The sequence below is a fragment of the Cynocephalus volans genome, chromosome 10, assembly GCF_027409185.1.
Source record: "Cynocephalus volans isolate mCynVol1 chromosome 10, mCynVol1.pri, whole genome shotgun sequence".
In the NCBI taxonomy this organism is placed as follows: Eukaryota; Metazoa; Chordata; class Mammalia; order Dermoptera; family Cynocephalidae; genus Cynocephalus; species Cynocephalus volans.
The window spans coordinates 97434772-97457626 of NC_084469.1; the positions used below are offsets into that span (position 1 = coordinate 97434772).

Below are 22855 nucleotides of genomic sequence, written 5' to 3' on the forward strand. Positions count from 1 at the left end.
TGCAGTAAATTTGGAGTTCATGACTTTTAACCTTAAGGTTTATGGTTCAGACTTACAACAGCAATTTCCCCCAAAGCCAAAAGCTATAATGCCTAATAAACAACCAACTAAAATGACTAGGTAGGTAAAATCAGTCAGATTAAAATAACAATCAGTTCCAGGACAGTGACTCTGCCTGTGACATTTGAACAGACCCACCACACAGAGCTCTACATCAAAATAAAAAGAGAAGTGAGAAGTTGGGAAAACAGAATTAAAGCCCTCCTTTATATACGAGGATCTCAATCATGGAGCACTTTGGGGAGAGGGGTTCTTCTCGGGGGACAAATACTTTACTTCACTGCATTTTCCATCTTTTAGTATAACACTAACCTTGTGTACACAGTACATTTTAACAAATATTAATAAGATTATCTGCAGGATGAGATTATAGGCATTATTGTTTCCTGTGTTATCTCTCTGTAGGATCTTTAAAACATTTTTAAAAAGGAAATAACTTATTAACTGTGTCAGCCTTCTTTTTATGACTTAGAGCACACTCAGAAAGTATCTCCCAGCCAAATATAAAAATACCCTCCAATACTATAGAAAAGCTATCCATTAGTTAACACTTGACCTATGTGGAATTTCAACAGATATAATTTACTACCAAGGTTTAGACACTGAATTATTCCTTCACAGCAACTGAGCTGTATTCTGGCCCATACAAACAGCACGTGACTGCTGGGGTGCTTCAGGGCTACGGCACATTCCGCATGTCTCCGAGTTACTTACAGCAGGTTCTGTGAGCTGAGCTGGAAGCCGTCTCAGTTGTGCAGCCACGTACTCTTTACTATCACAAAAGGAATCGAGCAAGCTGTCGGAGCCATCCTCCTCAAAATCTGGAGCACTACTGTTCTCGACTTCGGTTTCATCTAACACGCTAATGTCCATCATGCCCATATTCTGCAAGTTCTCCAAACTTGCTTCCATATCCTCCTGGAAAGAGGAACAGGAAGTGTGAACGACCATGTGGACCAGAATGAGGAGCTGTTGCTGAGGTCTCCACTGTGATGCCACATACCTGCCCATCTCTGGAATCTTCTTCCAGGCCATTGTCTTCTGTGCCTTCCTCCTCCATCTTTTGTCCTAATTACAGAATAATTGTTCAATCAGATAACACTGAAGTTCTATCCTTACAGTTAGTTTATGCAGGGTGACATATTCCAATCTTGGTTAGAATACATTATGAGAGGGCCAGCCCGTGGCTCACTCGGGAGAGTGCGGTGCTGATAACACCAAGGCCACGGGTTCTGATCCTATATAGGGATGGCCGGTTGGCTCACTGGCTGAGTGTGGTGCTGACAACACCAAGCCAAGGGTTGAGATCCCCTTACCGGTCATCTATTTAAAAAAAAAAAAGAAGAAAAACTAAAAGAAGCCTCCATCCTTCTAGCATGGGTAATTTTGTTTCAATTGGTGTTCTAAACCACCAACTAGGACATGAAAACCTAGGATTTCTGTCACATTAGCAAAGCATTTTGATTTTTCAAAAGATTTTAAAACCACTCCAAACTAAAACAAACATCCCAAAAGGAAAGTGAGCAAAGAATAAGAACAGACATTTTAAACAAATATACATTTGAAAAATGGAATGCCCATCTTTTAGTAAACAAGGAATTGCAACATAAAATAACATACTGGACTACTAACTTGCTGGTTCTCCCTATATTCCACCCATTTGGGGCTGATCGCCTGCCTTCTGTTACATTTCAGCTCAGAAACATTTTTGCAAGGCAATAAGGCAAAGACTGTCATGAAGTCAATGGTCACTGTCGGTTTTGTGAATGCAAAAGAACTATCTGGAGTTATGCCAGGTATTCCCAAGGAGGGTTGACGGGAAGAAACAGAGACCTCTAGACTTGACTTAGAAGTAAAGAAAAATCTCTGGGCTCCATATGTATCAAAGCCTTAAAAATGTGCATACTCTGTTTCAGGAACTCTACCTTTAGTTTCTGCACTAAAATGCCCCACAAGGAATCCAAAATGTAGGTATTTCGTAATCTATCGAAAAAGTCAGTACAGCCTACACATCCAAAAGGGAAACAAATTATGGCACATTTTCGTTCACATGTGGCACACCAGTGGTTCTCAATGGTAGGGGGAGGGGGTAAGTCTTAAATTTGGCAAAGTCTGGAGGGTTCTGGTTGTCATGACCGGGAGGGATGCAACCGCATGTAGAAGAGAGTGGCACAGATGCTGCTGACTCTACAGTACACAGGATACTTGTCCTGCTGCAGAGAATTATTCAGCCCAAACTGTCAATAGTGCCAAGGTTGAGAAACCCTGTGTAATACCATATAACATTTTACAACTTAAAGAATTATGCTTTAAGGAATATTTAATGACACAGGACATATGTGGCTAAGATGATCATCAACAGTGGTAAGATGAGAGATCATCTTATTTTCACATGCACACTTTTTACATTTTCCAAATTATCTAAAAGTATCTTTATAACTTTTTTTTTTTTTTTTTTTTTTTTTGTCGTTTTTTCGTGACCGGCACTCAGCCAGTGAGTGCACCAGTCATTCTTATATAGGATCCGAACCCGCGGCGGGAGCGTTGCTGCGCTCCCAGCGCAGCACTCTACCAAGTGCGCCACGGGCTCGGCCCTCTTTATAATTTTTAAAAACAAAATTAAACATAGAAAAAGCCTCAATCTGATTAAAGTTCCAATCTGCAGATCCACACCTTAGTTATCTCAGTCACCATTATCATAATTACTCAAGACATGTAGTTTTATGACATGTCAGACACTGTGAGCTTTACATTTTATCACTTAACACTTCAACAACCCTAGCAGGTTTTATTATCTGCACCTGACACGAGAATTTGGTTCAGCTCCAAAGCTGGGACTCAGAAATTCAGCTGTCCCATTTCCCATTATATCTAAACACAGCATATCCTTTTGAAATACACTGTCTAAAAATGTTTGCCAATTACACCCAATTTCTAAGCTTCTAAATAGCTGCCTGCAGTGCACATGCAGGATGTAAATAGGAGAGAGGCAGATTAAAAAGCTTCACCAAAAAGCTTCCTAAGCCGGAATGGGACAGACAGACAAACGCTGTGTAGACAGGTGGCACCCCAATCCCAAGCACCTGGCCTTGGGTGACTAAAAGCTGAAAGGGCGTGGGACATGGATGCAAGAAAATCAATTTTTAATATCATGTACAGCCTCATTCAAAATTTTAATCTTTTAGGGCCGGCCTGTGGCTCACTCGGGAGAGTGTGGTGCTGATAACACCAAGGCCACGGGTTCGGGGGATGGCCGGTTTGCTCACTGGGTGAGCTTGGTGCTGACAACACCAAGTCAAGGGTTAAGATCCCCTTACCGGTCATCTTTAAAAAAAAAATTTAATCTTTTAAAGCCCACCCACAAGTTTTTGACAATTTCCCTGCTTGGATTAGTTTGGGAGAGGACTCCTGTTCCAATTTATAATGAGGAAGTTTTCTCAGAAAGTTTAGCTACTTTTACTAATGAATTCCGAACGTTGCATAGCATTCAGAAAACAATTGGTTAATTCCTCCAACTCAAACACTTTTATGTAATCACAAGGACCAACTTTCAACCATGAATTTGTCAGGTTCTAACATTTTACGTAACTGACTGCACACCCAGACAGTTCCAGAGTATACAGCCAGCTAAAGACAGAAGCCTGAGACCTGTAGAGACTGAGCTCTGCCTGAGGATGTGGGCCACCTGTTTCTGGGGCTGGCCACTTCTCTGGAAAAGAAAAGGGACCAGAAGCTCTTCTTGAGGCTACAAACATTCCCTTTATACCAATGGAAGTAATTATCATCTGAGCTTTTCTGACAAAATGTTAACTCCAAGTAGTTTTGATTTGACCTAAACTTTAATCAGACATTCATACAGGTGTTTGAAGAACTTGGCTAAGGTTTAGTTTTTCTAATAATACAAAGATCACTGTGAGGAACCAAGGACATTTTGTTTAGTAAGTCTTGAACCTCACAGTTTTAAATAAGCATCTACATTAAAAAAAAAAAAAAAAACTTTAAACTGTATTGTTAAGATGTTTTCACAACTATTCAAAAACAGACTTTCAGATCACAGATAACATCTAAGGAGAAGAAATATTTCCATGGTTTCCTCTGTAGACCAGTTCCTCACATTCTATATCTGTTCATCGTTTCTTCCTGAAATACGGACAGTCACAGAACAGCAAAAACACATCAATACTTCAAAATTAAATTTTAACTTAAATACCTTATATAACTTAACTAAAAAATTTAACCTTTCAAAACACATGCACGGGCCGGCCCGTGGTTCACTTGGGAGAGTGTGGTGCTGATAAAATGGAGGCCATGGGTTCGGATCCCTATATAGGGATGGCTGGTTAGCTCACCTGGGAGAGCCTAGTGCTGAGTCTCTTAAAACAAACAAACAAACAAAAAATAATCACATGCACAAGTTTTAAACAGATGTGTTACAGAGAAGTTGTCCTTCTAGGACAAGCTATTTAAAAAAAAAGTGTAATTGTTGAAAATACTACATTTTAATTTTTCACTTTCTTTTTTTTTTTTTTTTAAGATGACCGGTAAGAGGATCTTAACCCTTGACTTGGTGCAGTCAGCACCACGCTCTCCCAAGTGAGCTAACCGGCCATTCACATACAGGGATCCGAACCTGGGGCCTTGGTGTTATCAGCACCACACTCTCCCAAGTGAGCCATGGGCTGGCCCTTAATTTCGTGACCAGCACTCAGCCAGTGAGTGCACCAGCCATTCCTATATAGGATCCGAACCCGCGGTGGGAGCATCGCTGCGCTCCCAGCGCTGCACTCTCGCGAGTGCGCCACGGGCTTGGCCCAATTTTTCACTTTCTAAGCCACTGTCCTCCATTGGCTGAACTTAGCACTTCTTCAGATAAATGTGTACAGCTGTGAGAATTTTTATATGGCAGGCACCTTTCAAAACAAGCCAACCACACAGGAGTCTCAAATTGTATTGTCCTTATCACTCACTGCAAAATTTAATAACAAGCACAATAGCTAATTAGAAGGGTCTCGGTTTCAAAGTTTTATGGAATTAGACGCTTCAAAAAATCACTGGTATCAGCCATAAAAAGGCATGATGTACTGACACATGCTACAACACAGACGAACCTTGAAAACATAAAGCTCAGTGAAAGCAGCTGACACAAAAGGCCATCTGATGTATGATTCCACTAACATGAAATGTCCAGAATAGGCAAATCTACAGACAGAAAGTGGTTGCCACGGGCTGGGGTTGGGGATAAAAAGTGACTGCTAAGGGGCATGGGATTTCCTTTTGAAGTGATAAAAATGTTCCAGAATGTGATAGTGGTAACAGTTGAATAGCCTTGTGAATATACTAAAAAGCACTGAATTGTACACCTTTAAACCAGTGAATTTAATGGTTCATGAATTATATTTTAATTTTTTAAAAAATATACTGGTAAAACACAGGCTGGGTGCAAATACCCCACCAAACTATTTTGGACCTCACAGAAGCTGGGTTCTATTATGTCTCAGGTTGGTGTCATTTTCCTTGATTTAAGACCTATTTTTGAACCAGGAAGGAAGGCAAGCAGGTGCATTTGGTTGCTTAGACCAGTTGGGGCAGCCTTAAGAGTGTGTCTTACTCTAGTTCTTTAGAAGGGGGGACACTGAAGACCAGAGAAGTTCTCTTTCTGGTCTGGAGAACAGGAAGAGTGCTAAAAACCATTTCTCTAAGTTCTCTAAACACTTACGCCCCAAACAAAATAAGCACAAGTAGATACCTTTAACACATCTCTTCGTTGTTTTCTTGCTTGCAGCTTCTAACTCAATGCCAATTTCATCAGGATCTTGCCCTTCTTCCTTAACAGCCTATTAGGAAGGGATGAATTTTGACAAGTTATTAAAAGCTGCCTGCACACACTGTTCTTTGTAAGTAACGACTTCCCAGTAAACAAAGGCAAACCCAACTTTGCAAAGAGCAACTCTTTTTCTGCTCTCTGGGCTGCAAGCCCAAAAGGCACAGGATGAACCCAGCACAAATTAGTTCTTTCTGTGACCAACAACCAAAAGACAAAGGAGAGGGAGACCGTGGGCTGGGGTCAATGATCAGTTCCAAATGGCTACTAATCTCAACACTGCCCGACACTTCTAAAGTTACACAACCGAACAAATAAAACAGAGGGGCTGCACTCGGCCAGGCCTGGCTGGGGCTCAACAGGCCATCTTCAACCTCTGGTGACAAGAAACAGCAAACAGCCTGGGAAGTGGGGAGGTGGGTGGTTTCACTCAACAGGTATTTCAATGCTTCCCACCTGCCTGGCACAGGACTGGGCACTCACAAAGTCCCTACCCTCAAGGAGCTTATTCCAGTTGGGAAGATAATCTCCACAGACACAAACACAAGTCTGTGTTAAGCACTGCAAATTGGAGTGTAAACACAGGCTATGATAAGCTGGGTAGAGCAATACTTTAGTGAGGGTGATCAGGGAGGCGTCATCTCAGCCCCAAAATGACAACACGGGCCAGCCAGGAAAAGACCTGGGAGACCAGCAGTCAGGGTGGAGGAATGGTAAGTGCAAAGGTCCTGGGGCAGGAATAAGCACCGCCCCCGGCCTGTAACTTCGCAGCCCCATTCTTTCCCATACCCATTCTCCGGAGATGGAAACTGAGGCGCAGAGAGGGGAAGACACTTGCCCAAGGTCACAGTCAGGTCTCGACCGCGGGAAAGGTCCAGGGGCCACCTTGGTAGCCAAGACGACTAGCTTTTAGCGCACTTGAGACGAAAAGCTCGAAGAATAGGAAGCGAGGCACAGAGAGGGGCGGTAACTGGCCAAGGACACACAGCCGGGTCTCTTGGTGCCCGACAGCTTGGGCCGGTGTCGCTCTAGAGGGGGCGGGCCGAGAGCGCCCTGAGTCCCCGAATCGCAGTGACAGGCCCGCGCGGGGGTGTGCCCGGGCGTCCTGCGCCACCCCCAGGCCCCGGGCTGCCTCACCTTCTTGAGCCGTTCCATCAGGACGCTCTTATTGCCGCTGGTGTCCAGGTTCCGCTTCTTCAGCTGCGCCCGCAGGTCAATGACCCGCAGCTCGCTAAGCCGCCGTGTCCCGGTCTCCAAGGCACCCGAGACGAGAGCGGCCGTGCCAGGGCCAGACTCGCCAGATCCTGCCAGAGTCTCCGCCATCCTTGCTTCCAGTCTCCGCCACCAACTCAGCCCCACACCGCCGGCGGCTGTAGCGGCTCTAACTACAAAATGGCGCCGCCTAAGAGGAAAACGCACTCGCTTCCTCCCGCCCCATTTTGCGGCCGCGCATGCGCGCTGCCACCACCGGCGTTCTTAGCCGCACGCCGGCTCGCGCGACGACCAACCTCAGGTTTCCCGCTACAACGCGCAGGCGCCGTAACTGCAGCACGCATGTGTCCCGGCCGTTCGCGGCGGGAGACCTTCGAGACGCAACACGGCTGCGTGCACCTCCCCCTCCCCCCCGCCCCCCCCCCGCCCAGGTTCTTAGGACGCATGTGTAGATGCGACCGGGTTAGTCGGCTCCGCGCCGGGTGCGCCTGCGCAGAAGCGAGGCGCGCCGGGGCGGCTGGAGCTGTTCTCTCTCAGGCGGCGCCATTTTGTGCTAGGAGCTGAGGTAAAACCGGCTCGGGTCTGTGTGGAGTGGGCGGCCGAGCCAGGGTCCCTGGAATGGCGGAGATTCTGTCAGGGCTAGGAGATTCGGGTGCAGGAGGCGCAGCGGCTCTGAGCTCCGCCTCGTCGGAGACCGGGACGCGGCGCCTCAGCGACCTGCGGGTGATCGATCTGCGGGCGGAGTTGAGGAAACGGAATCTGGACTCGAGCGGCAACAAGAGTGTTCTGATGGAGCGGCTGAAAAAGGTGAAGCCGGGGCCCCAAGGCCGGGCAAAGCGTGGGTCGGGGGGGTTCCCAGGACCGCGACGGTGGTCCCCGGCTCGGTGGTCCGCCCCCGGCCTCGTTCGCGGCCTGCCTGGGCCTGGCGCTCTCGCGTCACCGGCTCCTCCCAGGCCTCAGGGGGAGCTCGGAGGCCTCATTAGCCTGGGTTCAAATCCCAACGCCGCGGTAGAGCGGGAGGAGGGCGGAAGCAGGCTGCAGACGGTAGAAGCCGTGCTGGCCCTCGGCCTCTGGGCGCAGGTGACCTCGGCCGCTGCGCTGACGCTCTCCTCTCGTTGTTTCATCCCGGTCTCCAAAACTGGATGGGGAACCCTGAAATCGTCAGTTCGTAGGCGAGGCGAAGGGACTGGGCCAAGGTCACACGACCGGAGACGGGTGGCGTCGGGATTTGAACCCAGGCCGTGCGACTCCTGAGCCGGTGCTGGCTGTCTTCTGGGAAGACGCTCCCTGCCCCATTAGGAGGCAACGGGTGTTCAAGTAGGGGGTTAATTTGCAAATAAACACCCAAAGTCAATATTCAAAGAAAAAAATTTTTAAAAAGTAAACAGTATGGTGGCAGGAGGAAAAAGCGTTTTCGAAAGCGATCAGAGATGTAAAATATGGGTAGGCTCGGGGAGGACTTTAGAGCTTCCGAACGTCACTGAGAGGCTCCCCCAGGTTAGTCCGTGTGGACTCAGGACTCTGCCAGGTCTCAGTGGCCTGATCTTGGGCATGGAAGACCTTTAGCCCCTGAACAGTCTGTTTCTTTTTCGGTAAAAAGACAACGATAGGGCTTTGGTTTTAGGATTAAATAAGGTCGCGTGGAACAGGCGTGACGTGTTGCATGGCGCATGTGGGTGGTTGCTATCCCAATTCACTTTTCTGCATCGTTTGTCATTTGTAGATGGAGGCTCTAAGTCCTACCTTGGGGTGTTCTGAGAGATCCTTTTGAAATGGACAGAGTTAAGTAAACGTTATGCCTTTAGACTTCCCCTATATTTTTCTCATTTCTGTTGGTTTCATTCTTTGCCTTTCTCCTACCTAACTGCTCTTGTCTTGGGACCTCTCCCATGTAATCTTTCAGCCTGGCCACCTACCCCCGCCCCTGCAGACAGTGGGACTGGCGACTTATCCCGTCTTTCTGGCTCCCAAACAACCGAAGATAGGGCTTTATTATTAATTGCTATCTAAGAGGAAGTAGGAATTCTTTTCTGTTTTCTTGATGAAGAAACTCAGGCTCAAATGTGAATACTTGACTTGCTAGAGATACTTGGGCCTTTTAAAAAGTGAACCTGTGTTTATTTCACTATGGATACTAACTTTACTCAGAGGGAGCAGGAAGTTCATTGATGTAGGCATTTAGCTGAAGAAAATGAAAGGAGGGTGCAGATTGGCTGCTGGGGAGATACAGTCGCTGTTCTTAGCTACCAGGTCCTCCCTTCAACCAGGCCAAATTGAGGGGCTTTATCCTTTTTCCCCTTAGACAGTTCATAAGCCTGCAAAGCTGATTTGATGGTATTGAGCCTTCCTATCAGGCTGTTGGCTGAGACTGCAGTCTTCCATCACTGTTATCTCAGAGCACACAGCTGTTTCTCCTTCCTTCTCCTTTCAGTTTTTTAGGGAGATGTGGTCCTGATACATAAATACCATCAGCCCATATGCCCATCTGCTACCCTGCCCAAGCACTTCTGGAATTACTGATCATCTTATTCTCTCCCACTCTGTCATCCAGTTGGTGTCCCTGTCTTGGTTTGTTTTTCCAGGAAGGGCAAAAAATGCAGGGAATACACAGTGTAATTTGTTGAGGGCTATAAGGATGACTCAATACATAGTGATTCTGGAGATAACCCTATAAACATTGCAACCAGGGGAGACATATTGAGGGGTGAAATGGGACTTCTCCTGCCTGGGGCAATTCTATTCTCCTGGTGATGTTTCAGAACTGTTGTCCCCAGGAAGAGGGTGAGGGAATTCCTGGTTATGCTTTTCCTTGATTCCAGGACAGAACTCAAAATTCCTTCTTTTGGCTTCCAAGAAGAGGAGGAATTTTCTTTGCTATCGGTACAGGTTAAGTGTGGAACCCCCAAACAGAGATACCAAGCTGGGAAACTGCTGAGAATTTTTGAAACTCTTGAAACTGGAAATAAGCCGTAGTACTTAAAATGGAATTAATCGAAACTTGTGCTTACGGAATAGTACTTTAAAGGAGAAAAGTTATCAGTAAAATTAAAGTTGAGGCCCAGTTTCTAGGGATGTCATTACTGACATGTTAGATACTGATTTGCAGAATGCCTACTTGGTGCCAAGGCACTGTGCTGAGTGTGGGGACTGTTCAGGTGATGACAAATTCTTGAGATGGAAGGCAGGGCCAGCCAAGAAATCCTTATAATTCGATATCCCATAAGGCAGGGTCACCTAGTGGTTGAGAGTATGGTCTTTGGAGTCAGTCATGGATGAATGTGACCATGATTGGATGAGGTAATGCATGTCATGTCGGTTCCCATACGTAACACACGTTAGGAACTCAGCCAGTGAGAGTGCTAGTATTCTGTCACACAGTACAGAGTATGGGCATGGCATGGAAGGGGCCACTGGAGAGTCAAACAGCACATTGTATGGTAAAATCATGGGAAATTGGAGATTGTGCCTTTCTCTTTTTGAGTTCTGTTGGGTAACCCTAACCAGATAAGTTTAATATTTGCTTTACGTGGCTAATAGAGTTCTCACAACAGCCTTCCAAGGTAAGTACTGCTGCTGTTAGCCCCGTGTTCCAGAGGAAAAAACAGGCTCAGAGCGATTAGGTAAACCTGCCTAAGACCACACAGCTGAGAACTGGCAGAGTCCATGTGTCCCAGAGCCCTTGCCTTTACTCCACTGCAGAGTGAGAAAACAAGCCAGGAGGTAGGATGTATCCCTTATGGGGTGAGGGCATTTCCAGATGAGCAGCAACATGATATGCTGTTATACAGTTTCCTTCTCACCTGAAGGTTCTGTGAAAGTCAGTCTGTGCTGACTTTGTTGGTCAACTTTTCTTTTTCTCTTCAGGCAATTGAAGATGAAGGTGGTAATCCTGATGAAATTGAAATTACCTCTGAAGGAACTAAGAAAACATCAAAGAGATCCAGCAAAGGTACTGAGGATTTTATAAGCATGTCTAATATTAAGAGCTTTCTTCAAAAATGACTTCTTTGCTAATGTTCCTTGTATACTTGTGTTTTGGACCTGTGGACCATCCTGTAATCAAAAGAACATTCAGTGAAGCATTGCATTTTCTTTTAAGATTCTGCACTGTATTTTGTTACCATGGTGCCTGCAAATTCCAACAGAGGATGGAAAGGGTATTTGTGCCTTTTTTCATCTTCCTCTGTAGATGTGTCAGCAACCCTTGTTTATCCAGACCCTTAAATCTCTCTAAATAGGGATTATTTAAGACTGTTTGAGTCTCCTATTTCTGACTTGCAGAAAATAACTTCTCTTTTAAATACTTCCTGGTTAAAACAGAATTGTCACTTTTACAGACGTTTCTTTCAAAAACTGCCTGCAAAGCAAAAGCTGCATCTCTCATGACTCTAATGACCCTCACCATCTGACGCAAATCTCCCTTCCCCATTCTCCCACCCCTTGTCCACTCTACCCTGTGCTTTAGCCAGTCTGCAAACACGTGGTTCACTCTCTTGGCCCTCTGTGCCTTAGCTTATGCACTCTGCCCATCCTGCCTCACCAGCTGTCTACATTCAGGGCCTGCTCCAAGAGACAACTTCTGGTCCCATCAGTAGCAACTCGCCCCTTAGGTCCTCTGCACTCCCAAGGCCTAGTTCATTACACCTTGATTTAATATTTATGTCATCCTGCCTTGTGCCATGACCAGATTGTTGAGGGCAGGGACTATATCTTCCTTGTCTTTTTCCCCCTCAGTAGTTTAACTCAGTAACATTCAACTACTGTTTTATGAAAGAATCAGCAAAAGCCAAACATTTGGACTGTTCTGAAAGTTCTCTTGGTAATTGAAGGCCTTATTGCCAGGGCCCCAAAACTAAATGTGATATTCATATTACCTGAGTGGTGGTGGAATTGGGTTTGAAATGTATGAGAGACAGGCCCCAATGTCGGCCACACTTTTGGGGGTAAGCACTGGAAGAACAACAGCCAGTGACCTCACTTTGGAATGAAGTCATCTCTGTGGTCCACAGTACATTGTGTATTTTTGCCTTTTCTCAAGTAAACGTGTGTGCCAAGGCAAAGAGTCCTGGAAAATCAACAGAGGAAGATAGTCGTGGTGGGAAAAAATACAGCCGATGCTCTCCTTTTTTGCTTTCCTCTCCTTCCTTTGGCCAGTTTGGGGATACAAACCCTTGACCTTGCTGTTCTCAGCACCACACTCTCACAAGTGAGCTAACTGGCCAGTTCTCCTTTTTCTTTTTAATAAAAGCAAGAAATATCTGTACTAAAGTTTTAGAAATATATATGCTGTAAGTAAAAAATAGAAGTTTCTTTCTTCCTAGTCAGGACGCAACTCACTACTAAAAATTTGGGCATACTGTCCATACTTTCTGTGTGTATGCAGTTGTTTAAAAGTAAATACACAGCTACATGCACACAACTGTACATATATTTTATTCCTTTAAAAAAAAAATTTGGTCCCGTTATCTAAAACGTGCTTCATAATTCTCTTCTTTCATTCAACGTGGCGAGGATATCTTTCATGATGCTACAAATAAAATAAATAGATTTTTTTTTTTTTTTTTTAAACAGCTTAATAGTAATCCTCTCTATGAGTGTACCACAATTTGGTTCATCAGTCTCATTAGTAGACCAGGGATTGTTTTTTGTCTTTGTTTTTTATTTCCAATTTTCACTTGGCATATTTATTTGTTTGTTTGTTTAAAAAAATTTTTTTTAAAGATGACCGGTAAGGGGATCTTAACCCTTGACTTGGTGGTGTCAGCACCATGTTCTCCCAAGTGAGCAAACCATCCATCCCTATATAGGGATCCAAACCCTTGGCCTTGGTGTTATCAGCACCACACTCTCCCAAGTGAGCCACTGGCCGGCCCTTTACTTGGCATTTCTAACTTTTAGTGTTGCTGTGAACCAGAAATATATCTCTGTGTAGTCAAAGGAATATATTTTTTGATAACTCATTACAAGTAGAATTCCGGAGTCAAAGCATATGACATTTTACTTAGAAATAGCCCTCCAACAGGCTGTGCTAGTTAATATCCCTACTGACAGTGCATGAAAGTGCCTGTTGCTTTAAACTCTTGTATAACATAGAATATTGTTTTTTGTTTGTTTGTTTTTAATGTTGCCTGTTGTATGGAAGAAAAATATTTCATTGTATTCATCTACATTTCTCTGCAGGTAAAATTTTTATTTGCGTTTTTTCACAAATTAAACAGCTTCTGATAATTGGCTGTTTATATTTTCCTGAATTGCCTTTTCATGCTCTTTGCCCATTTTTCTACTGTGTTGTGTGTCTTCTTGAGTTAAAAGGGTTCTCGCTTTATGAAATGTTGCAGTTCTTTCCCAGTCTCATTTGACTTGTTTGTGGTGTTTTGGTTATTAAAGTATTAATCTTTTTTTTTTTTTTTTTTTTTTAAAGATGACCGGTAAGGGGATCTTAACCCTTGACTTGGTGCTGTCAGCACCACGCTCACCCAGTGAGCAAACCGGCCATCCCTATATGGGATCCGAACCCGCAGCCTCGGCGCTCCCAGCGCCACACTCTCCCGAGTGAGCCACGGGCTCGGCCCAGTATTAATCTTTTTATAGGCAGTGCTGTCAACCTATTCTATATGGCTTCTGGATTTTATGTTGTTTTGAAAGTCCCTCCTTTGTTTTAAAATAATTTTTTAAAAAGTATCCTGTATTATCAAGTGGTAATTATGGTTTTATTTTTACATTTAGATGTTTATTTTTTACATCTGGATGTTTTATTTTTACATTTGGATGTTTACTTATTTTTGCATATGGTGTGCAGTAGGCAGGGATCAAAATATGGAATATTCTGTCATCAGAAAGACTGCTAGCATCCCTTCCCAGTCACCCAACTCAGCAAAAACAAAACTAAAACTGTGTGATTACTATCACCGTACCCCCAAAATGATAAAATATTGGCATGATTACTTCCATGGTAGATTAGTTTTGTCTGTTCTGCAGCTTCTTGTGAGGGGAACCCTATAATACAAACTCTTTTGTGTTTTTGTTGTTTTATTTGTTTTTGTTTTTGCTCGGTGTAATTAGTTTTATTCTGCAGCTTTATAGTACATTTTTTTGTTTGGGTGGTGTAAGTTTCTTTTGGCAGCTAGCTGGTACGGGGATCTGAAAACTTGCCCTTGGTGTATTTTGATGTATGTATGTTTTACTGAATTATTTTCAACTACCTTATTAGTAGATTTTATTGAGATTTTAACGGAAAATAGAGTGACCTGTTAACAAACTCAAAATGGTTTGAAATTCTAGAAAGCATATCAAGTGATCTCAGCAGTCCTCCAAAATAGTTTTACACCAGTAATACATTTAGCATGATCTTTTAAAGTAATGGTCAGCAAAGTACATTTCCTTGTAGTGGCATTATCAATCAGAAAGTACAAATTAATAGAATGTTTGAGAATATTTTATAACTGGAGATGTAAAGTTGGCGTGTTTGCTTTTGAAGCACCTAATCCCTGTACTGCTGGGTCATTTCCTTGTTTTTATTTGTTTTGATATTTCTGTGCTTACAGAAAAGTTGTAACAGTACAAGGAAATTTTCAAATCTCCTTCACTCAGATTCTCCAAATGTTAGCATTACTTACATTTGCTTTATTCTCTTTTTTTAATATTTTTTTTTCCTGAGTTGTTTGATAATAAGTTGAAAGGCATATGCCCCTTTGCACTACATATTACAGCACTTCCTAAAAACAAGGACGTTACATAACCATAATAATCAAAATTTAAAAATTAACGTTGATGTAATACTATTCTCTAATCTTAGATAATATTTAGATTTAGTTGTTTGTTCCATTAGTGTTCTTTTAGCTCAGAAGGAAAAGTCCAGAGCCATGCATTGCGTTCAGTTATGTTCTTTAGTTTCCTTTAATCTAGAACACCTTCTAAACTTTCTTTGTTTTCATGACATTGCCGTCTTTGTAGAATACAGACCACTTATTTTGTAGCCTGTTTTTCACTTTGAATTTTATTGTTTTGGGGGGCTTTTTTCCCCCGTGATTAGGATCAAGTTACATGCTTTTGTCGGAAGTACCACCAAAAATGTTATATTCTTCTCAGCGTATTTTATCCAGAAGCACATTCTGATGATTTCAGGCATTCTTGGCCATATTAACTGACTTAAAGTGGTGTTGGCCAGGTTTTTCTATAGGAAAATGACTGTATTCCCCTTTGTAATTGTATCTATGGGCAGGATACTCTGAGTGTGTGTAACTAACCTGTTCATCCTCTGCTAGTTTCAGCATCCTCTGATTCTTGTCTGGTCTCTTACTATGATGGTTGCCAAATGGTGATTTTCTAATTTCATTATTCCTTCTGTTTCTTACTTGGTTTTCTACCCTAAGGAACGGTTTGCTCTTCTTCCCCATTTTATCAGTGCCAACTCAGAGGTTCTTATTTGTTCGATAGGTTATAAGCCTTTATCATTCTTACTCATCATGATACACAAATTGTTCCAATGAGAGCACCATCAGGCTGGCCCTTGGGTCATTTCCACCTGTTTATGTCATTCTTCGGCCCTTCTTTACTTTGCAGAACAATCTCACTTTCTGCTTTTTCTGCCCCATCCTCAGAATCATTCATTTCTTGCAGGTGACCTGTATTAGAGACCAAAATCTGGGCACTCGGGTGTACTCTTTGGTACTGGGATGTCAACTCCTAGATCAGTGCTAGGTTTGTAAGGTCTACTCAGTGTGCCTCATAAAATTAAATACTGTTGAAGTCATCAAGAGCAGGCCAAAGACAACTTAAGAAATGTGAGAGAATAAAGCCCTGGTGAATATGAACCATCTACTTGCCTGACTTGCTAGCTAGTTAACAATTGTTCATCACTTGATTCTTCCGGATTTTTGAAGTGGCATTTGTATCATCTGCAAATCAAAGACTTAAGCAAGATATGGCCAGGTGGACATTAAAATATATAAGATATTCTTAAATAGTAAATACAACTGAAAGCAAATGTGTATTCAAGACCTGTGACAAGACTAATTTGAGAAAGTTTTCCAAGATATGATGTCTTCTATCAGAAAATTGTCAATTCCCCCCTTCAAAGTAACCTAAAAACAAACTTTGCGGTTCAGATCCCCTTACCAGCCAGCAGCCAAAAAACAAATTAAAAAAGTAGATAACCCAGTCAACAAAGAGCAAAGACCATGAACAGGCAGTTCACAGATAAAGGCAAAACAAACATGGCCTATAAACAACAAAAAGATTCCCTTGATGATAATTAAAGGAAAGCAAATAAAAAAATGGGATATAATTTTTGCCTATCAAAGTGGTAAAAATTCACATGGCTGGTAATATCCCACATTGTCCAAGGGTGTGGGGAATTGAGTAGTAGTTGGAGATGGTAAATTAATACAGCCTTTTTTGGTAGGGCAGCTAACCTAGGGAGCATCCCTGTTATGGAGTAAAGGGTGGAGGTGGATCAGTATATAGTACATGAAAATATTCTGAGTCCTCTTACTTAGTAGTAAAAAAAGGTATTGAAAGGAAGAGTTCATTTACGTAACAAGCTTATTTTTGTATGTATAGTATATGCATGTAAAGGCACAAGAAAATCTCAAAGGACCACTAAGCTGATAACAGTGATGACCTCTTAAGAGGACAGTGGAGAAAGAAACTAGCTTTTTACTTCACACACTTATGAGGGTGAATCTTTTATTAAAATTTACAGTGAAACCAGTGTCAACCTTTTAATAAGTATATTTATATAATTGCCTAAATGTATTTGTGTAATCAAATAAAAAATAGTAACAAACCACCTACATGCAGCACTGGGTACTGTGTGGGCATCACAGCAGAAGTCAGGGGAAGCAGTCCAAAAGCTGAGTTTGGGTGTAATCTCTGAGGCAGAAGGTTAACAGAGGGGGAAGAGGTAGAATCCCGGACAAGGGGGACCACATGGAGGTAATGGACGCAAGAATGAAGTGATGCCTGTGGTTGAGGCTGCAAACAAGGCTGAAAAGCTTCCTCTGTGGTAAAAGGATTTGAGAGGCACATTTTCCCTTGGTACTAAAAACAGATGGCTCTTTAGTTATTGCCAGAGAATTATATTTTCCATTTGCATTAATGTTTGATTGGTTTAAACACATTTTTCATCTTTAGAGAGGAAAGTAGGGTGTCTTTCACCAAACAGGGATTATTGATTAATAAGCATCCCAACTGGGGACTGCTTTTTTTTCCCCCTGGTAACTGGCTGGTATGGGGATCTAAACGTCTGACCTTGGTGTTACAACACTGCGTTCTAACAAAGTGAACTAACCGGTCAGCCCTAAACGTTCTCTTGACATTTCCAGTCACCACTTACCTTAGGAGAGTTCTCTCTTGGAAGGGTTTTGGGCTGCAGAGTACCTGTGTTTACTGCTTAGGAGAAAAGTTCGTTGTAGAAATGAAAGACCCAGATTTTGCTTGATGAAAATCTACTGCCTTTCTTGTGAAAGAGAAATACAGTACAAAGGGTGGCAAATTTGAGATAACTACTTAGATTGTTCCTAGTAACTAGAATAGAATTAGATAAAAACCAGTGTACATATTCTAGAATTATAGAGCTTTATCAAATATAATCATTCTGTGGAAATGCTGCTGGTGCATCTTCCTGGCCTGGTTACAAAGACCACTGGGTTGAGTTCCAAACATTATTTAAAGCTCAAGACATATTTTGGGGGCTGGCCGGTTAGCTCACTTGGTTAGAGCATGGTGCTAGTAACACCAAGGTCAAGGGTTCAGATCCCCTTACTGGCCAGATGCCAAAAAAAAGATACATTTTGCCAAAGAAATAATAAAATGGGAATTCTAGTATTAGTATGATGGTCCCCTATGTTCCTGAATAATATAATTCTGAAAACATGAATGGAATTAGAATATAGAAAAATCACGTAACATACATTTACATGTTATAAAGAAATTCTTATCCTTGAGAGGTTTTTTTAAAAAGCCTCAAATGTTTTATAAATGGGATATTTGTCTTTTGCCCCAAATATAACACATTTTATAGTTATTAGTTATTAATATAGAAAAATTAATGTCTACTTCTCATATTATTTGAAACAGCACCTAATAGCCTTAAGACATTGATCTTCACATTGGAAAAGGCTTAGCAGGAAGTGGTTTTCCTGAGGTTATGTGGCTGATCAACATCCCTCCCATGTCCTTCAAGAAGCTGAGCACCTTCTGATAAAGGAGTTTTAGGAAGCTACCTCTTTGGCAGTAGCTCTGAAGTACATAACTATAGTACACCTTGCTTTTGAGACATGGTCTTCCATAGTACATTTTATGTATTTCATACATGTGATTTTATTCTTCACATTTTGAAAATAGTCAAACAGTTTAAGTTTAGTAAGTGTCCTGTTGACACCAAAAATTTCATTTTTACCGTGCCTAATGATTTTTATTTTTGCTTCACTTCTGTTATTTTTAGTATCATCATTCACATCTTTCTATTTTCTACTCATTTTATCATTTCTGTAAAAAAAAACAAAGGCAGATGACCATGTAAATATGGCTTTTTGGATGAAAGTGCCAGCATGCCTGCCCAATATGAACTGTTGGCTCCAGAATAGATTGTGAATGTTATAAAATAAGTAAATAATTAATTAACCTTTTGAATTAACCTTTTGAAGAATAACCTGATGTGAAGCCATTTTGTCCAATTCCCTTTAGTTTCTTTTTCTTTTAATCTCAGTATTTTATATTTAGAAAAATATTATAATGCAACATAACTAAAACTAGAACAAGAAAAACAGATCAGTGGAAGAGAATAGAAACATTAAATAGTCACGGACATATATAGGAATATAATATTGAGTAGGGGTAGCATTTCAAGTCAGTGGGGGCAAAAGATTGTTTAGTAAATGGCGTTGAGAAATCAGTTTCAAAATGGGAGAACTATGTGAAAAATTATCCCACTCAACACAAGAACTAAATACACGTGAATATCATATGGTCTTAGTATGGAGAAGGTCTTCTAAATATGACGGTAAAACCCATTTCCTCATAAAAACTAATAAATAGCTTTGGCTTATGAAAGTGAAATTTACCTAAAACCCATGAACAAAATTAAGAGTGGTGAAGAACTGGGAGGAAATATGCATGGTATATATAATATAAAAATTTTAAATGAGGTGAAACGAAGTAGAAGTTTTTAAAGGGGGAAAGCATATAAATGTTACAAAAGTACAGATGATCAACAACAAAAATTCAACCTAAGCAGTAATCAGATAAATTTGGGTTAAAACAAATAATTCCTTTTGTTTGCCTAGAACACTGTCAAAGATAAATAGCCACTTTTAACAAAGATGCAGAAAGACTGGCACTCTTATTCACTCTTGATGGAGCTGTGTAAATTGGAACAACCTTCCTCTGGGCTATCTTGATAGCATGTGGGAGTTTTTTTCTTTTTTAAACTTAAACATGTGCATACTCTTTGTTCTGGGGATGCCATTTCTAGAAGTATGTCCTAAGATGATAACTACTTGTGTCCAAAAAAAGAGTTATCAGGATGTTCATCTTTATAGGCATTCTCTTAAATTTCCAACTATACATGTTAATTAGATCAGTGCTGGCGTATTCATATACTACTACTAAAGAATATGGAAAGAAGTTCACAATGTATTAAGTGAAAAGATTGTGGAACAGTACAGTGCCATGTTTGTAAGCAAAATACATATATACATAGCAAAATACGGGAGGATAGCTGTGCTCCAGTATATAACATAAGGGCTAACTCCAGGTGCTAAAATTATGAATGGCTTTTATTTTCAGTTTGCTTTATATCATTGTTTCTAGGGGAAAACATGCTCTGTGTTTCTTTAATAAAAAGCAGCACATTTGTATCATATGCTTTTCTCCCCACAAGCAAAGTCACTTGACTGGAAGTGCAGGCCTTAGGACAGGTCTGGTCTGCCTTGACCTTGCTAAGAACCCATTTCCAGCGTCTTCTGCTTCCATAGCCAGTTGATAAGAACAGAAGCTCTTCTACTTGAGGGTATGTGGGGTTGGAGGCTGCCTTGCCCAGAATGGACTTACCTTCCTGGTTTGTGCAGTGTTCCTAAGTTGGGAGGTGCCACGTTGTTTAAGGTGTCCACTTACGTAGTGCTCAAAGCCTATAAAAATGAAGGTTATTGCTTCTGGAAAATGTAGTCATTGATCTTGTGTTGTAAATGATTATCTCTTCAGGGCGTAAACCAGAGGAAGAGGGTATAGAAGATAATGGTCTGGAGGAAAATTCTGGGGATGGACAGGTATGTGCAGCTTTGTCAGCTCATCAGCTTGGTGGGTGGACCAATGGCAGTCACGTGACGGTTTTAATTTGTTTGTTCACAGGAGGATGTTGAAACCAGTTTGGAGAACTTGCAGGACATTGACATGATGGATATCAGTGTGTTGGATGAAGCAGAAATTGATAACGGAAGTGTTGCAGATTGTGTAGAGGATGATGATGCTGATAATCTCCCAGAGTCACTGTCTGACAGTAGAGAGCTAGTCGAGGGAGAAATGAAAGAGCTTCCGGAGCAGCTTCAAGAACATGCTGTAGGTAACTTGGCAGTGTCTCTAGAATGCACCCTGTGTCAATTCCATAAATATCATAATAGGTGACAAGTTTTATATTTGGAATTAAGTTGTTCTTTTAATGCCGATTAATCCACTTACATGTAAAATTCAGATGATTGTGAAAACACGTTTTGCCTCATTGAAAAGTGGTGTCATAGGGGCCGGCCCGTGGCTCACTCGGGAGAGTGCGGTGCTAATAACACCAAGGCCCCGGGTTCGGATCCCATATACGGATGGCCGGTTCGCTCACTGGCTGAGCGTGGTGCTGACCACACCAAGTCAAGGGTTAAGATCCCCTTACCGGTCATCTTTAAAAAAAAAAAAAAAAAAGAAAAGTGGTGTCATAAAGGACACAAGTAAATGCTCTCCATCTGTATGATACAGCCTGAAACGTTTTGAGGACACCTATTTAAAATCTTCCTATTATAGGAAGTTGGTCTGTGGTGTTATGGCTTGGATACCTTGAAAATGATGAAATAGGAAGAGATTGGAAGTTGGTCATTTCCTGTTAAGAACTGATCAGTAGCCTCCTAATAGTCAGCATTTAATACTAACCCTGACATTGTTTTTGAAGCCTTAGCTTTTCTCATGTTAGAAACATCAAATGTATAATAAAATTATGATGGTTGGATTCCTGTACCAGTCAGCTGCCAAAAAAAAAAAAAAATTATCATGAGTGTTATTTACTGAACTGCCAGGCAGTAGGCGTTATGTCCATTTACATGAGGGTTGATGTTTGTCAGGAGACAGAAAAGGCAGTGAAAATGAGAAGCCATAACGTGTCTTTGTAGAAGTGTAGGTTCATGGGAGGGGCTTCATTTTCACAGTGGACCTCCTGTCTCTTGCAGTGGTAACTATCCAGTAGTCTTAGGCAAAGGAGGCCCTGCCCTTTGCCCATCCATCCACCTTGGCCATTCCTCAGTATTTTTGCATTCCTTTTGGGACTGATTCTGAGTATCCTTACAGGTAGCAGATTGTCATCTTTGAACAGGGGATTTGATTTTGAGAAATGGCTGAAAGTTATTCTGATACAAATAGGATGTGCAATTATTTTTTGCTGATTTTCATTCACCAGCTTCCTAAAAGTTGAATAACTACTTGCACAGTGATGGGAAGGAAGTACACACCCTTCTTAATTACCTGCATTTTCTTAAGGCTGGTTCTTTCCCTCCTAATTAGAAAATAATACATTCTGTAACAGAAGCCTGGAAACATCCTAAATGTCTGTTAGTAATGGTTAAATAACTATGATTTAATGGAAGCAGTGTAGTTTAAGACTTGCGAATGTAGATTGTGGAGGTCTGTCACTTGCTTTGTGACCTTGGGCAAGTTACTTAATCTCTCTGGGCCTCAGCTGTAAAGATAATAGGTTTTAGGAAGATTAAAAGGATGGCCATTTATCACAAGCTTAGAGCAAAAGTCATCAAACTGGCTATCTACCTGATTTTGTAAATAAAGTTTTATTGGAACATAGCCACACCTGTTGTTACTATTGTCTGTGGCTGCTTTTGCACTATCATGGCAGAGATGAGTAGTTGTGACAGAGACCATCTGTCCTGCAAAACCTAAAATGTTTGCTGTGTGGCTCTAACAGAAACAATTTGCTGACCCCTGACCTAGAGCAATGCCTAGCAAGCATATAGCAAGCACCATAGAGTTGTGAAATTTATTACTTCCAGTGATACAGTTATTACTACTATATAACCATCAAAGTGAACCATCTAAATGAGATAAGCAGATCTTCAACTAAAATGATTTATTTCCAAGAGGGAAGTGAAAATTATGCAGGGTACAGAATAACATGCTACCTCTTATGCAGACAGAGAAGGGGGAGACAGTCTTTGGCACACACCCATGCACCTGCACTTGGCTGCGTGTGCGTACCATGTCTGGTGACACTTGCATCATGGGAAAGAAGGTATGGTGGTTTCCGATGTATAGGCTTTCCTACGTTTTGAGTTTTTTGATGATGTGTGTTGTCTTTTCTAGTCAAGTAAAATTGATGATAATATATGCTCGTTATAAAATATTTGAAAAATGTTCCCCTAAAAATATACCAACTTTCAGGGCTTTAGAGCAGACAGCCAAAATTATTTTCAGTCACAAAGCATTCAAACCCCTTACTACATTTGGAGAATCCCTCACTTATTGGGTAGAGCACAACTCTTAGAATAGAAGCTTAGT

At 41.7% G+C, this 22855-nt stretch overlaps 2 protein-coding genes and 1 non-coding gene across 7 annotated transcripts in view; 2 read left to right on the forward strand and 1 right to left on the reverse strand.

Annotated features, from left to right (window-relative positions):
• SAFB2 (scaffold attachment factor B2) overlaps positions 1–7289 on the reverse strand; it is a 32996-nt gene extending 25707 nt beyond the window's left edge. For both annotated transcript variants that reach the window (XM_063110646.1, XM_063110647.1), the window contains exons 1-4: positions 7019–7289; positions 5807–5894; positions 1064–1128; positions 775–978 (exon numbers count right to left, since the gene is read on the reverse strand). In XM_063110646.1, the coding sequence (XP_062966716.1) occupies positions 775–978; positions 1064–1128; positions 5807–5894; positions 7019–7204 (543 nt within the window). In that variant the 5' untranslated portion in view covers positions 7205–7289. The remainder of the gene's footprint in view (positions 1–774; positions 979–1063; positions 1129–5806; positions 5895–7018) is intronic.
• A 303-nt stretch (positions 7290–7592) lies between these two features.
• The window catches only part of SAFB (scaffold attachment factor B), a 37662-nt gene continuing 22399 nt past the window's right edge, over positions 7593–22855 (forward strand). For 2 of the 4 annotated variants that reach the window (XM_063110208.1, XM_063110209.1), the window contains exons 1-5: positions 7593–7900; positions 10958–11042; positions 20297–20361; positions 20444–20650; positions 22491–22589. In XM_063110208.1, coding sequence (XP_062966278.1) covers positions 7712–7900; positions 10958–11042; positions 20297–20361; positions 20444–20650; positions 22491–22589 — 645 coding nt within the window. In that variant the 5' untranslated portion in view covers positions 7593–7711. The remainder of the gene's footprint in view (positions 7901–10957; positions 11043–20296; positions 20362–20443; positions 20651–22490; positions 22590–22855) is intronic. The other 2 variants (XM_063110210.1, XM_063110211.1) reach the window with 1 other exon arrangement.
• Positions 17790–17864, forward strand: TRNAT-AGU (transfer RNA threonine (anticodon AGU)). Its single transcript has one exon. It is a non-coding gene; the product is annotated as a tRNA-Thr (tRNA).